The sequence below is a fragment of the Phocoena sinus genome, chromosome 3 (genome assembly GCF_008692025.1).
Source record: "Phocoena sinus isolate mPhoSin1 chromosome 3, mPhoSin1.pri, whole genome shotgun sequence".
Classification (NCBI taxonomy): domain Eukaryota; kingdom Metazoa; phylum Chordata; class Mammalia; order Artiodactyla; family Phocoenidae; genus Phocoena; species Phocoena sinus.
The window spans coordinates 2166161-2183122 of record NC_045765.1 but is presented as its reverse complement, the minus strand read 5'-3'; the positions used below and the strand labels follow the sequence as shown (position 1 = coordinate 2183122).

At 55.1% G+C, this 16962-nt stretch overlaps 2 protein-coding genes across 8 annotated transcripts in view; one reads left to right on the top strand and one right to left on the bottom strand.

Annotated features, from left to right (window-relative positions):
* The window catches only part of PIP5K1C (phosphatidylinositol-4-phosphate 5-kinase type 1 gamma), a 59388-nt gene extending 57048 nt beyond the window's left edge, over positions 1 to 2340 (bottom strand). For all 6 annotated transcript variants that reach the window (XR_004349078.1, XM_032625756.1, XM_032625757.1 and 3 more), the window contains exon 1: positions 2142 to 2340. Coding sequence is in view for 5 of the 6 variants with exons in the window: in XM_032625756.1 (XP_032481647.1) it covers positions 2142 to 2235 (94 nt within the window). In the remaining variant the exon portion in view is untranslated. The remainder of the gene's footprint in view (positions 1 to 2141) is intronic.
* A 3880-nt stretch (positions 2341 to 6220) lies between these two features.
* TJP3 (tight junction protein 3) overlaps positions 6221 to 16962 on the top strand; it is a 29675-nt gene continuing 18933 nt past the window's right edge. The window contains exon 1 of one of the 2 annotated variants that reach the window (XM_032625753.1): positions 6221 to 6431. Coding sequence is in view for 1 of the 2 variants with exons in the window: in XM_032625751.1 (XP_032481642.1) it covers positions 14718 to 14735 (18 nt within the window). In the remaining variant the exon portion in view is untranslated. Of the gene's footprint in view, positions 6432 to 14556; positions 14736 to 16962 lie in introns of those variants that run through there. The other variant, XM_032625751.1, reaches the window with a different exon arrangement.

Here is a 16962-nt window from a genome sequence, read left to right as displayed (position 1 = left end):
AGCAAGCAAGTTACAGAATGATGGGTGAAGGTGAAGTACGGCAGCCCTCACCCCAGGTGACTATGTCTTCAGGGGACACTGGGCGATGTCCAGGGACACCTGTGGTTGTCAGGACTGGGGGGGCTCCTGGCATCAAGTGGGTGGGGGCAGGGATGCCGCTGGACCCCACAGTGCCCAGGACGGCACCCACAACAAAGAACTTTCCAGCCCCAAACTAGCGGAGAGACATCGAGACTCTGGCATCGTACGAACCCCCTGGTGAGCAAACAGACCCATCTGTGTGTTTATGCATCTGTTCGAGCAGCAGGAAAGGCATAGACAGTTGTTCCCCAATCTTAAGAGAAACGGGTTCGGCGGAGGACAGACAGCTATTAACCCTAAAGTGAGTGAAGTAAGTGATCAGCTGTGGGAACCGGATTTCTGCGGGTTTGGGGACAGGAGTGGGGACGGCCCCTTATGGGCCAGGTCCCTGTGCTCAGACCCAACCACAGCCGGGGCCTGGGACTTTATCTGCCCCCATCAGATCACCTAGCCCCTGATAAGACAAATATATGCTGTGTGGCTTTCCTGTGGGCACTGCATCCTAGTCTATTGTGTCTCTGCCCAGCACAGGGCAGAGGGCTGCTGGCGGAGGTCAGGGGGCTGACAAAGGACTTCAGCCGGGTCCCTCTGCCATGTCTGGGGCTGGCCAGGCAGGGCATCGCCGCCAGCAAAGAACGGGAGCCAGAGGGCCGGATTGTTGGAGCTGAACCAGGGTAACCCACCAAGCAGCTCCAGATGGCAGCAGGAAAGGAAGCGGTGGGAGTCCTCTGGAGCCCGGGGGAGCTCACTCGCTCTGGCTCTTTCTCCAGACATTTCTCCCAACTCCCAGGCAGCACAGCATCTCCCTGCCTGCCAAGGAAGCTTCGGGAGGCCCGGGGGAGAAGGAGGATGGATGCCCCTGTGGGTGTCTACAGGGGACTCGCCAGAGAGGGCTGCCTGGAACAGAGAACTCTGCGGATCCAGAAACTTCCTATTTGGGAGCCTGCAACCTTGACCAAGAAGGAACCAGGCAGTGGCTGGGCTCTGCACACCGCCCCAGGGAAAGGCAGACCGCGGGCCCACAGGGCAGGGCGAGGCTGCCTCCTTCCCCAAACCTGCTCTGCTAGAGGGCCAGGGAGGCATGCCAAGGAGAGGGGCTCAAGAAAGCACTGCCCCTACAGAGCTACGGCAGCCACCCAACATCCAGGGAAAAGGCTGCAGGGGGCCTTCTCCTCCCCCACCTGCTGGCAAGCCCTGGCACTGAAGGTGCCTGGAGATGTCATCCCCCTACCTACCTCCGGTTATAGGAAGTAAACTGAGACCCAGAAAGGGAAGGAATGGCCAGTGGACTAGAAACCAGGTCTGGTGAATTCCACAAAAATGAGGTAGTCAGGAGGCTGACCCATCTGGCCTCCGAGACCCCCCACTTCCGCCACAGCAGCCCCTGCCCTTAACGACCAGTAAGATGTGCCCACAGGGTGACGGCTTGCAGGGAAACGGGTGAGGCCCGGAAGCTGATACCAGCAAAGTGGGCGGCCCCGAGCAGTGGGTCCAGACGGTCGGGGCGGGGGGAAACATGTGGGACAGCGTCACCCCTTGGAGGCAAGGCCCCCCCATCGGAACGGGGGTACTCCACTATCCCACATGCAGAGCAGCCCCCTGACAACACTGGGTGGGACGTCGTTCCCAAGCGCCCTCAGCAGGAGGCAGTGCACCCACCTACCGCGCGTCCTAAATAGAGGTCGCACCCCTTCCAGAGGTGAGGACCCATCTTCCCCACATGTCTCCAACGGGGTCTGCTCCTCCCACAGCCTCCCAGAATGGGGCCCTGCGCCAACCCCCGCTCCCAGACAGCCGGCTCCCCCAAGAACCCCGGGAATGGGCGGCGCCACCCCGACCCCCAGGGCGGGGCGTCTCGGGCCCCGCGGCGCGTCCCCCAGCCCCGGAGTGGGGCGTTCCATCCCCCCCGCGAGCGCCCCCGAGTGGAACGTCCCGGCCTCCCCGCTGCGGGTCCCGACGCCCCTCCGGCGCTCGGACGGGTCCACTGGGCCCCGGCAGGGGGGTCAGGGCGGGTCCATTCGGGGAGCGGGGAGAGAGGGAGGAAGGTCCGGAACCGTTACCTGCTGCCGCACTGCTCTCTGCCGCCCAGGCCGCCTCTGAGGTCACGGCCCCCGCCTCGGCGCTCTCCGCCTCGTCCGGCACCTCCAGCTCCATGGCCGCGCGCGGACCTGCCGGCGGGCGGGCGGGCGGGCGGCCGGAGGCTGCGACCCGAGATGCGGCCGCCGCCGCCGCTGAACAACAACCGCCACCGGCTGCAGAGCTGAGGGAAGGGGCCGGGCCCACGGAGTGAGGGGCGGGCCAGGGGCGGGGCCAGGCGCTGCGCCATCGCGCACCGCGCGCACCGCCAATCGGGGCTCGGAGGCGGGGCCTGCGTGCGTCCCGGGCCCCAGGAGCGGCGCGAGCGCCCTCACGTGCCCAGGGGTGGAAGGGCAGCGCCATTCCTGGCAATGTTACTGTAGTACGTAAGAGCGTTATTATACATAACGAGCATAAATAATAATTACAGTTAAAAATTATCATCATATTAAAAATAAAATTTATATTACATATGCTTATGTTTGATATAAGTAATAGTTACGTAATAATAAGAAACAAATTTTTATAATTATGCACAATATACAAATTGTATGTGATATTGTCATGATACATTAACGTGACTATTAAACAAACAGTAATATGGTATTATAATAAGTAATGTTAATATGTAACGTAAAGATATTATTTATGATATATAACGTAGTAAAATTTAGTTATATGTAACAATAACATCCTTAAATGCCAAGCTTAGTGCTAAAGCCTTTATATGCAATATCTCCATAAGTTAAGGACCTGCTTTTCATTTCCTTTTTTTTTAACTACTACCATATTCCCAATACCTAACACAGAACATTACACCTAGAAGACAATTTGATCAACCAGATGAGAACTATTATCATCCCCATTTTACACGTGAGAAAACAGGAGCCCAGAAAGCTGAAGCCACGTATTTGGAATCACACAAAGGACCGTGTTGTGAAGCATCCCCTTTACTTATTGTATTAAGAATAATAATATTATTTAAGTCTAATGGTGAACTCACCAACGATATGGTTAGGCAGTCATTCATTCTGAGGTCATGGTTTGGGGAGTAATAAATGTTGCTATTAGTAGTCTTATTCATTATTAATGATTTCTGCTGGGAGGCAGGTGGGGGAGTCCAGACGCTCAGCTGGTGTGGGTGAAGCTGGGCTGTTTTCACCCAGGCCTGTCCGACTCCAGACACGTGATCCCTCTTCATTGTCAGGGTGCTGGTGAGGTCAGCGGGAGGCCGACAAGGTTGGGCTTAGGGGTGCTTGGTGATGGGATAAGGGGCAATCAGCAAGATGGAGCAGGCCTCGGTCCGACCCAGGGCTTAGAAAGATGCTCCTGAAATGTTCTCCATCAAAACAAGGAGACAAATCAAGAAAAAGGAAGACACAGAGAACAGGACCCAGGATGAGGTGGAGGGATCCCCTAGGTTAGCTGTGTCCTGTTAGAATTGAGCCTACCCAGAGAGGAGGAGTCAAACAGCTCCAGGGAATCAACAGATGATGGATAAACACAATGTGGTCCATTCATACAACGGGATATGATCCCGCCTTAAAAAGAAGGGAATTCTGACGCACGCTGCAACGTGCATGAACCTGGAGGACGTGATGCTCAGTGCGAGAATCCAGACACAGAAGGACAAGTACTGTCTGATCCCACTCACATGAGGTCCCTAGAGGACTCAAATCCATAGAGACAGGAAGTAGATGGTGGGGACCACGGGGTGGGGGAGGGGCTGGGGAGTCAGTGTTTCCTGGGGAGAGAGCTTCAGTTTGGGAAGATGAGAAAGTTCTGGAGATGGGTGGAGAGGATGGATGCACGGCAATGAGAATGTGCTTAATGCCACTGAGCTGTGCACTTAAATACGGTTAAGACGGTAAATTTTATGTTATGTGTATTTTGCCACCATTTTTAAAAAAGGCTCCAGAAGTTCTCTGGACACGCGCCATGGATAGAACTCCTGATTCATTTTGAATCTGTCTCCAGAGAAGATCTACATCAGTGATCCTCAAAGCGAGGTGCCTGGACTTGCCCCCATCAGCATCAACCAGGAGCTTGTTAGAAATGTAGGTTCTCGGGCCCCAGCCCAGCCCTCCTGCATCAGAAACTCTGGGGGCGGGGACCCACAGTCTGTCTTTCAATGAGCCTCCCAAGGCAATTCGGATGCCTGATAGAGTTTGAGAACCACTGGCTCAGACAACTGGGAATGGAGAGGAAGGGCCGGGATCCCGTGGAGCAGCGGCTTTTGCTCCTCCTGCTTCATCCCCCGCAAGTGCCTGCTCGATATTCCCATTTTGCAGGATGGAAAACTGAGGCTGTCCAGCTGGGGCTGGTTGCCTGGTTTCGGGCGCCCCCTCGTGGCTATTGCTGTCAGCACTGGGTCCTGCAGGTAAGAGGGACTTTATGAGTCTTCCACCCCTCCCCATATTCCATTAATTCATTCCACAAATATTTATTGGGCACCTACTGTATACCAGGCACTGTTCTAGGCCAGGAGGATACACGAATAAGCAGGACCAAATCCCCGACCTCAGTGAAGAGACATCTAGGGAATTCCCTGGTGATCCCGTGGTTAGGACTCCACGTTCTCACTGCCGAGGGCCCGATCCCTGGTTGGGAACTAAAATCCCACAAGCTGGGCTTCCCTGGTGGCGCAGTGGTTGAGAGTCCGCCTGCCGATGTAGGGGACGCGGGTTCGTGCCCCGGTCTGGGAAGATCCCACATGCCGCGGAGCGGCTGGGCCCGTGAGCCATGGCTGCTGAGCCTGCGCCCCGCAACGGGAGAGGTCACAACAGTGAGAGGCCCGCCTACCGCAAAAAAAATAAAATAAATAAAATAAAATAAAATCCCACAAGCTGCATGGCGCGGCCAAAAAAAAAGAGAGAGAGAGAGAGAGACATCTAGAAGACAAACAAGCAAGCAAACAAGACACAAGGCATTTCAGCTGCTAACAAATACTTTGAAACTAATACAGATGTGATACAATGGCAACAGAATGTGACTGCAAAAGGCTCCACAGCTAATACGCTCCTATTCCAGTGTTTTCTGATAGAACTACAAGGCAAGCCCATTTCAGTTTAACTTTTTAAGTGTCATTTAAAATTTTCTAGCAACCACATTTGAAAAACTTAAAAAACCAAAAGCAGGCGAGATAACTTTTAACACTATATTTCATTGAACGCAATACATTCAAAACTATTATCATTTCTACAGGGAATCCATAGGTAAGACCGATGAGCTATTTTACATGCTTTTCTGCACAGCTGCTCTTCCAAATCCGATGTGTATTTTACCTGCATGTCATTCATTCAGACCAGCCACCTGTGGGTCGCAGCTGGAAGGTGCAACTCTACTGTGTGCCCAACAGAGTTCTCAGCACTTTATGGACAGACAGTCATTCACTTTACTGTAGGAAACAACCCTAGGAGCAGACGCCAGTGTTGTTCCCATTTTTAAATTTTATTTTAGTTTTCATTTTATTATTATTATTATTTTCATATATTTTTTGGGCCACGCCGCACGGCATGTGGAATCTTAGTTCCCCAACGAGGGGTCGAACCTGTGACCCCAATACTGGAAGTGAGGAGTCTTAACCCCCGGACAGCCAGGGACGTCCCCGTTGTTCCCATTTTTTTAGGTAAGGAAACTGGGGGGCCGGTGACTTGCCCAAAGCTGCCCAGCTGGGAAGTGATAGAAAATTCTCAGTGTAGGAATCCGGCCGGTCACTTGGTGGCACAGAAGCAGAATTTGAGCTCAGATCTGTGGGGATAGAAGGAGCAGCCCTGCCACAAGCGGTGGGATGCTGTGCCAGCTGGAAGGCAAGGGGAGCAGTGAGGGGATGGGGGGGCAGGGATGCGCCATTCATTCATTCATCCTTGAATTTTTCCACAAATGTCTCCCAAGGACCTGCCACATGAGCCAGTCCCTTGCTGATGCCAAGGGCTCAGCGGTGGCCAGTGCAAGCAGGGCGGGACTGGGCGTCCCTGGCCTCTGGGCCAGCAGGGGTTAAGGTCAGCTGCTCCCACGTGAGAGCACCTTGCAACAGAGCCACACACCCAACCAGGTCTCTCTCACTCTCGCTGGTTTGCCTGTGCCTGTCGCCCTGCTGGTTCCACCTGGCACGGGACCGGCTAGCCTGTGGCCACCACAGGGAGGCAAGTTGGGCAAACAGGTGGGGAGACCAGAGCTCAAGCCTCGGGTCCCCTCCCCGCCCCTGATGCCAGGCGGAAGCCCAGGCCCTAGCTCCTGTTGCCTGCCCAGAGGCCACCCAGCCTCCTAGACAGGTGAGTTCCCCACCCTGATCTGCCCACCATCCCGAAGCAACTGTCCAGACTGGGTTCCCCACTGTGGGGTCCTGGGCCCCCTGTTACCTCCCCCCACCACCAGGCTCCCCGGAAAGCAGGAAACTGACACTGCTGTGTGGGCATTTGACATAGTTTCTAAGGGATTATCTGGCTAGCAGTTACTGCCCCTGGCAGCCTGCCCAGGATGCCATAGCCACAGACTTCAGAGGGTCATTGTTGGCCCCGGCTGTTGCAGGGGGGCTGAGGGGGCACAGACTGGCCTCTGATCCCCCAAACTGAGGAGGGGAGGCTGGCGGGGAGATGGCAGGTGAGGCAGCCTGGCACCTGCTTGGTATCTGGGCCTCCTGGTACTTCTTAAGAGGCCCCCAAGTTTTCAGACAATTGCATCTCATCTCTGTCCCCTCTCCAGGTGCTGGAGCGGGAGGAACGGGGGGTTCTGGGGAGGCTTATCTTGATTTCTTCTCTGGGTGAAATCTCCCAGCGGAGAAGTGCAGGAAGGGGCGGATGGATGGTTGTCACAACAGTCTGCAGAGCTGACTGTGGGCAAGGAGCCAGAATGGTCTCCGGGCAAAGGAAGCTTAGACCCAGGAGAAGACAGGGATCCAGTGGCAAGAGCTTTTTCTGGGTCATTTGCTCCCAAAAAGTGCAGGACAAAGAGAACTTCCCAGCTAGCCAAGTGTCTGATTGCACCTCAAGGCCTCAAGGCTCTTTGTCTGGGCCCAAGAGGGCCCTCTGGGGCTCCGGAGGCATGAGCGTCCCAGTTGCAGGGTATAGAGCCAGCCTGGCATTTGGGGTCACTCCCGGGAAGCAGAGCTGCTTAAGATCTGGGTTCTGTGGGGTTGGGAGGGGGGACATCTCGACTGTCAGATCCCACCCTGCCTGGGTTTGGAGAGAAAAACCCATGGAGTCAAATAGAGCTGGCTTCAGTTTTCCACTCTGTAAACTGGGTATAATGAGCCACCACGTCGCAGGGCTGCTGAGAACAGCATATTATAGAGCAAATAATAGATTCCCAGTCATGCAGGGGTCAAGGTAAACTGTCCCACCCCAAATCAGAACTCAGAATGCCAAGCCAGTGGCAATGTCCCATTGCCTTCCTGTTTCGCGGAGGTTGAACCCGGGCTCAGGGAGGGGTAGCCACTTGCCCTGGGCTGCAGAGTAAAGTAGGGCTGTCAGCCTGATAGGAGTCAAATTGCAGAGAGTGGGGAGGTCTGGGGGCTGCCTATGCCCCCAGCCAATACCCCAGTTTCAGCACCTGTAAGAGTCCTGCCTCCCCGGCTCAGGGCTTCTGTGTGGCCCCAGTTCTGGGGAAAGTCCACCTCAGGAGTCTGGGTTCCTGTTCTTCCACCTCGGGTCTGGCCTGGCGCCAGGGGAGCTGTGTTTGCTCAGGGTGGAGCCTGACACCCTTTGGAATGGGCTGAGGTTAGTGGGGAACATGACTGGGGGGGGCGGGGGTGCCCAGGGAATGAACCTGCATTTATGGAGCACCTACTGTGTGTCGAGTGCTGTTCTGGGGCTTGAGGATTCAGGGGTGATCAAGAGAAACAAAGATCCCTGCTCTTGTGGGGTTTGTGGTTTGGTGGAGGAAGGCAGGCAAGAAACAAGAGACACAATAAGGAAGTAAATTGTATCCTAAATTGTATCCTGGGTTAGAGGATGGTCAGCCTTACAGGAAAAAAAAAAAAAAAAAGTGAAAGACGTACAGGGATAGGAGTAAAACAGGCAGGGGGGTGTTTTACAGTCTTAAGTAGAAAGATTAGGGGAGAATTCATTGAGAAGGCGACATCTGAACAAAGACTTGAAAGAAGTGAGTAGTTGGGGGAGGGGCATTGCAGGCAGAGCACACAGCCCGTGCAAAGGCCCTGGGGCAGTACCATGCCTGTCGAGCTGGAGGAACCGCTAAGAGGCCTGTGTGTCTGGAGCAGAGTGAGTGCGGGGGAGAGAGGCAGGAGGCGAGGGCAGGGAGGGGACGGGGCAGGTCGTGCAGTCTGGAGGGCTGTGGGCAGAGGGGCCTGACTCAGGTGCTCACAGGCGCCCTCTGGTGGCTGCTTCGGGGAGGACAGACTGTGGGCGATGAGGGTGTAACCAGGGACCTGGATGGAGGGGACTGAACTGGTCCAGGTGGGAGAGGATGCGGTGGACCAGGTGGGGGCTCAGAAGTGAGGAGAAGTGGGCGGATTCTGGACAGATTTGGGGAGAACCAACAGCATTTGCTGACTACGAAAGACAGAGTTCAGGATGATTAGGAAGAAAAGTGGAAAGAATGCTCTGGGACTTGAAGATGGTAACAGGTAAGATGGAGTAGTTGGGAATCTCCTCAGGGAGGAGCCTTGGATGCTAGAGTGAAGGCTTTAGGTGTAATGGAGTTAAGGGATCTTTTTTTTTTTTTAAATGTAAAGCATGACTCTATACTAATATAAAACAAACAGGTGCTTTATGAGTTTACCTAACTCATTAATTAATATGAGACCCAGCAAGATTTTACAGATTGTTTAAAGGAGAGAATATTGGGACTTCCCTGGTGGCGCAGCAGTTAAGAATCCGCCTGCCAATGCAGGGGACACGGGTTCGAGCCCTGGTCCCTGGCCCGGGAAGATCCCACATGCCGCGGAGCAACTAAGCCCGTGCGCCACAACTACTGAGCCCACGTGCCACAACTACTGAAGCACGCGCGCCTAGAGCCCGTGCTCCGCAGCAAGAGAAGCCACCGCAATGAGAAGCCCTCACAGCGCAACAAAGAGTAGCCCCCGCTCGCCGCGACTAGAGAAAGCCCATGCTCAGCAACGAGGACCCAACGCAGCGATAAGTAAATAAATAAATTTTTTTAAAAAGGAGAGAATATTAAGAAAGAACGCACACACAGGCAATCAATGCTGAAATGAATTTACAAATAGTTGTAAAGGTGGTCAACATCCACAGGGAAATAATCAGTGGTCTCCACGGGACAAAATTCATTTGTATTTCTATGGACAAGAATCCTTTGAGATACCACCAGTTTCTTATAATTTACAGAGTTGTAAAATAGTTCGAAGACCATAAGAAGCACGGATAACTAAAGAGGATACCCAGAGCCTGGCATTGATCAGATGCTCAATAAATATCCTTGACCGAATGCTAGGGAGCTATGGAGTATTCTTGAGCTAAAGCCACAGCTTGTTAACTACGCGCTCATTGCTGAGACTGTTCGTTTACTTTTTGGTTTTGGGATCTTAGTTCCCTGACCAGGAATGGAACCCACGCCCCCTGCCATGGAAGCGCGGAGTCTTAACCACTGGACTGCCAGGAAAGTCCCGACTTATTTGTTGAATGTCTGCTCTCCATGCTGGTCTGTGAGCTCTACCTCTCCAGTGACCTAGGCTCCCAGAACAGTGCCTGGTATGCAGTAGGCACTCTATAAATGAATTAATAGCTCATGGGGAACCACCTAAGATTCTGAACAGAATAGAAAGACCAGTGCTGTGTGCTTTAGCAGGACAGATTCCCGCTGTGGCAGGCCCAGCCTCAAGGCAGATAAGGGTGGGGTCTCAGGGGACCTTTCATGGGGTGTGGTGGGGGGAGCTGGTGTGGGTACAGGTGCAGAGGTCAGACTGAAACCAGGGATGGTGAAGAAGGTGTCAGGGGCCTGGGTTCTTCCCCCAGCCATTGCACACAACGATGGAAGCTCGAAATAGACAATTTTGCAGGCGGTCCCCATCCAGCTCTGGAGAACACCATAACTCCCTTTCACTTTTTCCCAGTGGGGGTTTGTCTCCCTCCTTCTGGCCTGAGTGGAGGAACTTCAAGGCACCCAGGCAAACCTTTCTGTGCACCTGCTACGTGCCAGCTGCTTTAATTTGTGAACCTTCGCGATCATAGCGCTCAGAGTCGGAACTAGGTCCCATTATACAGATGAGGAAACTGAGGCAGGAAGCAGAGGGGCTGGGATTCTCACCAGGCACTGCTCTGCCCCCTGCCGTGGAGCTTCCTTCTAGGGCTTCCTCCCAACTAGGGGGTGGGGGGGGTGGGTGACACCCTCTGTGAGCCCCCTCCAGCCGCCCCCAGAAGGGTCGTTCACCCCTCCTCGCTTTCCCCTCCCTCCAACATCAAAGTACTCGCCCTAAGGTGCCCCGGGACCCGCATGGTGCCTACCGCTGGGCCATTCCTCAGTGCTGTGCTCATCAGCAAGCCCACCCCACCCAGAAACTGCCCTTCCTCCTGCGCCCTCTGGCTGAATCCATAACTCCAGTCCAGGCATGAGGAAAGCATCAGACAAACCCCAAATGAGGGGCATCGTAGAAAATCCCTGACCCGTCTCCTCCAGGTGGAAAAGGTCAGGGAACGAGGGGAGCGGAGCCCGAGAAGACGTGATCACACAGACGTGAACACACTGTGGGATACTGGATGGGCTCCTGGTGCAGATTTCACACTAGTAAAACCTGAATACAGCGTGGAGTTTAGTTAATAGTGAGGATGTTTCGTTAATAGCGAGGATGTGGCTTCTTAGTTTTGGCAAATATACCGTGGTGGTCACGTAAGATGTTAACGTTGAGAGAAACTGTGTGAGAAACATAGGCGGACTCTCTGGATTATATCTACAACTTTTCTGTCAATTTAAAACTAGTCCAAAATAAAATGTTTCTTTTGTTTTTTGGCCACGCTGTGTGGCTTGTGGGATCTAAGTTCCCCGACCACGAATTGAACCTGGGTCCCCTGCAGCGGAAGCTCAGAGTCCTAACCACTGGACCGCCAGGGAAGTCCTCAAAATAAAATGTTTATTTAAAACATTTTTTTTCCAGGGCCTCTGGGTTTGGAGTCACTGCTCCTCCAGCTCCCGCCTACGGCCCCCAGTCTGTCCTCTCGGCAGTGACCACCAGAGTGCGCCTGTGAGCCCCGAGTCAGGCCCCACCCCTCCTCTGCCCACAACCCTCCAGGATCCCACCTCCCTGGAGGTAAAAACCCAAGTCCTCCCCGCAGCCCACAGGGACCTGCAGGACCTGCCCCGTCCCCTCCCTGCTCTCCCCTCCTCCCTCTCTCCTCCTCGCTCACTCTGCTCCAGACACACGGGCCTCCTCGCTGTTCCTCCTACACGCCAGGCATAGTCCTGCCCAAGGACCTTTGCACCAGCTCTCCCATGGCGGCCTCCCTCACCTCCTTCAGGTCTAGCTGTTACTTCTGCCCAGATACCTCTCACTTAGGTCACTCCTATTAATCTCAGTACCACCTCCTCAGAGAAGCCCTCCCAGAGCCCCCAGCCCAGGTTGTGCCTCTGTACCTAGGCTCTCAGAAATCTAGGTTGGACTTGTTATTTCTGTTACGTGATGATCTGATTATTGTCTATCTCCCCTGAGGACCCTTGGCTTCCTTTAGGGCAGGGACTGAGTCTGCGTCAGTGCTGGGTATACACAGTGGGCGATCAGTAAACCTCGAGTGAATGAGCCAGCACCCAGCCAGGCTGCAGAGCTGCTTCATTCTTGGGCTCTGGTCAGACCTGTTAGGCCACAGATAAGACCTCAGCCTCCTGCAGCCCCGCAAAGCAGCCTACACCAGGGAGACCCCAAGCTCCCAGCGTGAACGAACCCCCCAGGCTCCCACCCCTCCTGGCGGCCACGACCCACTGGGAGACCTCAACCCAGTCCCTACCCCCTTTGGGCCTCAGTTTCCCTGTAGGTGCTCAGAGGGGGCAGAGGAAGATCATCCCACAGGTTTCTCTGAATCCTCCCTTCCCCCACCCCTTCCGGCCATGCGCACACTGCTCCCTCCTGGTTGTAGTTGGCACTGCAATTTCAGACGGGAATTCCGTCCCCCATCACTTCTCCTTTCTGTACTTGGCGCATAGCAGGGGCTTGCAGTATTTTTGTTGAGTGAATGACTGAATAGGTGGGAAAATGAATGCATGAATGACACCGCCTCTGGCCTGTGAGGCAGCAGTGGACGCACCCTTCTCCAAAGCCCTGCATTTGAGCACAGCGTTATTCGATGGGTACTAGGGAGACACTGAGTGTTCTTTTTTTGAAATTTATTTATTTACTTATTTTTGGCCGCGTTGGGTCTTCGTTGCTGCCCGGGGGCTTTCTCTAGTTGAGGCGAACGGGGGCTTCTCTTGCTGTGGAGCACGCGCTCTAGGCGTGCAGGCTTCAGTAGTTGAAGCACGCAGGCTTCAGTAGTTGTGGCTCCCTGGCTCTAGAGCACAGGCTCAGTAGTTGTGGCGCTCGGGCTTAGTTGCTCCGAGGCATGTGGGATCTTCCTGGTCCAGGGCTCAAACCCGTGTCCCCTGCATTAGCAGGAGAATTCTTAACCACTGCGCCACCAGGGAAGTCCCAGTGAGTGTTCCTGAGCAGGGCATGAATATGTGAGGTGGCTGGAGGAAGACCATGTGTCTTGTGGTGGTTGCCCCCCTTCTTAGAGCGGTTTAAAGTGGGGTTTCTCTACCTCAGCACTATTGGCTTTTGGGGCCCAACCGTTCCCTGGGGTGTCAGGCTGGGGGATGGGGGGCAAATTACCCTACAGTGAGAAGCACGGGTATAGACTGAGCGGTGTGGGGTCAAAGAGAGCCAAATCCAGGGCCAAATCCAGCTCTCCTAGTTGGGGTTGCCACTCGACCTATCTGGCCTCAGTTTTCTCAGCTGCAAAATGGTCACGTGGATATCTGTGTAACAGTGGCTGGAGCAAAGCAAACACTCCATGAGCATGAACCAGCTTATTTGTCTGATTTTGCCAGACCTACATCCAATCAGTAACTCCTCCCCAGTCCTCCCCAGTAATCGCAGCCACGAACCCCTGCATGCACGTGGCAGTGGGGAACTTATTTATGTTTTGTCCTATGAGTCATTAAAGCAAATACACGTCTATTTAGAAAATATTTGACTTTCTTCTACCTAAAATCATGCTGTGTGCCACCTGCTGGTGACCCAAGGTCATGTCGGGAAAGACTGAGCTTTCCCCTTTAGCCAAGAGGTTCCAAGCAGGTCCTTAGAAGGGGGCTTCTGCAAATATTTATTGCCTTGGGGACCTTTGGGGACCCTTGAGGGGTTGATTCTGGCTAACTGGGGTCTCCAGGCTAGGTTTTGGGGGATAACTGCAGTGGGGAGTGGTGAGAGATCAACTTTGGGGGCCTCAAAGATTTTGATTATATTCTGTCTTGTACACTTGGCAGACTCTTATCCAACCCTAAAAACCCTAGTGGCAATACCCCCTCCTCCAGGAACACTTCCCTGATCCTCCATTTCCCCTCTGCCTCCCCGCTTCCCACAGTCTGGAGTTCCTCTCTGCCCAGTCTTGACTGGATGAGGCTGGGAAGGGGTGTCTATGCCCAGATTTGCCCCTTCAACCTTGGCCTGAGATGGGGCACAGGAACGGCTGGGCCTCAAGGTCTATTTTTTTTAAGCACAAAGGAATGTGTGGGTGGGGCCGATGGTGGCTCCACCCATCCAGGTGACTTCCTCCCTCCCTCACCCCCAGGTAGAGGGTTTCCAGCTCTCGTCCTGTAGTTCCTAGATGGCTCCTGAGGGTGAGGCTGGGTGAGGAGAAAGAATCCTGACCTTAACTCAGAGGAACCTAAAGAATTTCCTCCGCCCTCGCCGCCCCGCCCTCCCCAGCTGGGGACCCAGCCAGGTGCTAGGTGTGAAGACAGGCGGGTACCACTGGATTCGGGGCAGGCCCAGAGGCGGCCGCTGTGCGCCTTCAGAGAGTCCATGCCCCTGGCCTCCCTGGGCCTCCGTTTTCTCTCTCTAAAATAGGGTAAACCTCCCGAAGATGGGGGTGACCCGAGAAAGACCAGCCCTATGCTCCTGAGGTCTCTGACCCTTGACTAGCTCCTAATCCAAGAGGTCTCCCTACTGAATTTCAACATGTAGAGTTTTTCTCGGATGTTAAACTTTCCGAAGCGCAGGCTCCGTTCCGAACGCGGCTGTAATCCCTTCCGGGTCTTCCTTGCAGCCTTGCCTGGCTGGTCTCCAGCCCCGCCGCTGGCTAGTGTGCAGCTGGGCGGAAAACCCGGCCTGGAATTCCCACCCCTGGGCCTGGATCCTGTGTTGGGAGGAGAAGGGGGGACGAAGGCTGCCTCGGCGGCGTCCCGAAGGCGTGTCGGGGCGGGGGCGGAGCCGGTAGGGGCCACGGAGGAGGAAGAGGTGCAGGTGCAGCCCCAGCGGCGGAGCGGGCTGGAGGAGGGCGAGAGCCGGGGACCTGCTTCGCCGCGACCCTCCCCAGCCTCCTTCCTCACGCCAGGGTGGGGGCCAATTGTTTCCAGGCCCCCTGGGGCAGAGGCACTGGACGACCCCCGGGTGGACTATGGCGGTGAGATTCCAGGCGAGTAGCCCGCCGAGGGCGGGAGGGAGAGGGGACCGAGCTGGGGTCAGGGCTGGGACCCGGATCCAGGACCCCAGATCACCCTCTGCCTAGGTAACAGATGGGGAAACTGAGGCCCAGGGGAATGTGGTGGCTAGCCCGAGGCTGCACGGGCAGAGGCGTCCGCGCCCACTGCCCTCCAAAGCGGCCTCCGGGAGCTTCCTCTGTCCTGGGTCTGCCTTCGCAGGTAGACCTGAGTTCAAATCCCATTTTTTTCTCCGTAACTTTGGGCCGCTGAATCCATGCGTCTCCGAACCTTATCTATAAAGTGGACGGTGGTCACTTTATAGAAGGGTGTAGGAAGGATTCCAGGACAAAAGTGTGTTGCAAAGCGCCTGGCACGTAGTAGGTGCCCGGTTTCCCGGGAGATCAGCGGAGTTAAGCTTGAGCACTAAGGGCGGAACCGTGGGCAGGGACTTCATTTGTGGGCGGGAGCGGCTTTGGCGAATGCGGCTAGGCTGCGGACGAGGGGATCCCCATTTATTGGGTGCCTACTGTATACAGATCCGTTCACTTGGGCGACCTGGTAGACATGGGCGTCGAGAGCCCCGTTTTGCACCGAGCAAGCCGACCGGGGCTGCGAGAGGGAATCCCTGTGGCTCTGTCTGGGGGGACTTCGCTCTCCAGGGCTGAAACTTGAATCGACTTTGTCACACCCACCCCGCTGGGTCTCAGGTCGGGCCCCAGAGGGGTAAACTGGCCTAGGCTGTTTACCTGGCTCGCCCCAGGCCGGACCGCCCGAGGCTCTAGGGCCGGGCAGTTCTGGTTCCCGCCGCCTCCTTCCCGGCAGCAAGGAACCGCTCCCAGAATCCAGTCCCCAGCTCGAGTATTTGTGACCCCCCCCTTCCCCTCCCCCTCCCCACCCCCGCCGTTGTTCCCAGAGGTTGGAGTGGGGAGGGGGAGAGCGGACAGCAGCCTGGTAGCCAAGTGCCCGGGGCGGTGTGCCTTGGTAAGACCTTGTCTCTCTGGAGGCGTCTCCTCTCCGGTGTTTCTGTCCCGCGCGTGGCAGGGGGCGAGGACGAAGGCCTGGGCCCCGCCCCCTCGGAGCGCACCTCGACGGAGGCGGGGCTGAGGAGGCTAGGAACTCTGGACGTACCTGGTTGAGTTCCTGGCGGAATCAGCCTTTTATTCCACCATTCACGCATTCCTCAAACGCCCGCGTGCCTGGTCTTGTGGGGACAATGCTAGGGTCCCAGGGCCCCCAGCCCTGCCCACTAGGAATCCCCTGACTAGAGGGATGTAGGGGAGACAGGTGAACTGGGACATCCCAGGCCCCAGTAATCAGAGACGTAAAATGTGTGTGTGGTGGGGGGCGGGGGGCTTTGAGGACTCATTTCCTGGAGGAAGAGACAGTGGCACTGGGGCTGTGAAGGATGAATAAGAGTTTGCCAGGGAGCGCAGCATGTGCAAAAGCCTGGAAAGGAGCTGATTGGAGGGCCCATCACCAACGTACCCAGAGAGACAGCCCTGCCCAGCCTTCACAGACCAAGAGGAAAGACCAGAAACTCACTAACTGATGATTAAACAGGATAATTTAAGATGGTTTTGGATGTCATGAATAAAACCTCATAAATTAAGTAGGGAGGGGTGGTAGGGTGCCAGGGAAGATTGGCTAGTCTAGTAGGGTCCCCTGGGGAGGTTGCGTTTGAGCTGAGACCTGAGTGTCCGGGGCAGCTGTGTGCATCCTGGGAGGGTAACCAGCCACAGGGCACTGCCAGGGAAATGTTTGGAGGTGAACTAAGTTGAGGTGGGATGTGGCGTTAGGCGTGACCCCATGGGTCATGGAGAGTCCTGCAGTATCCATGGAGGCAAGCCTACACAAGCTGGGACAAGCCCCAGCCACCTGTGCCTGCCCCCTTAGGGGCCCTGACTCCCTGTGAGCTGTTTCTTAAAATAAGGCAAAGAAATCAAAATTCTGGGAGGCCGTTTAATGACACTAAGCATAAAATCAAAGCAAGTGAAAAGATTCTGTTCTGAAAAATAAGTTCAGAAAGAAAAAAAAAAAAAGCAGAAGGATACTGTAGCCCGGTGGTTAAGATTAAAGGTATGGGATGGGCTGCCAAGGTTTGCGGAGCGCTGTGTGAGCTCCAGCAAGTTACTGAACCTCTCTGGGCTTCCCTTTCCTTCCCTGTAAGGCAGGAAGGCAGGAATAGGAGAAGTGCCATTTCTGAGGTCACTCAGGCGTAAA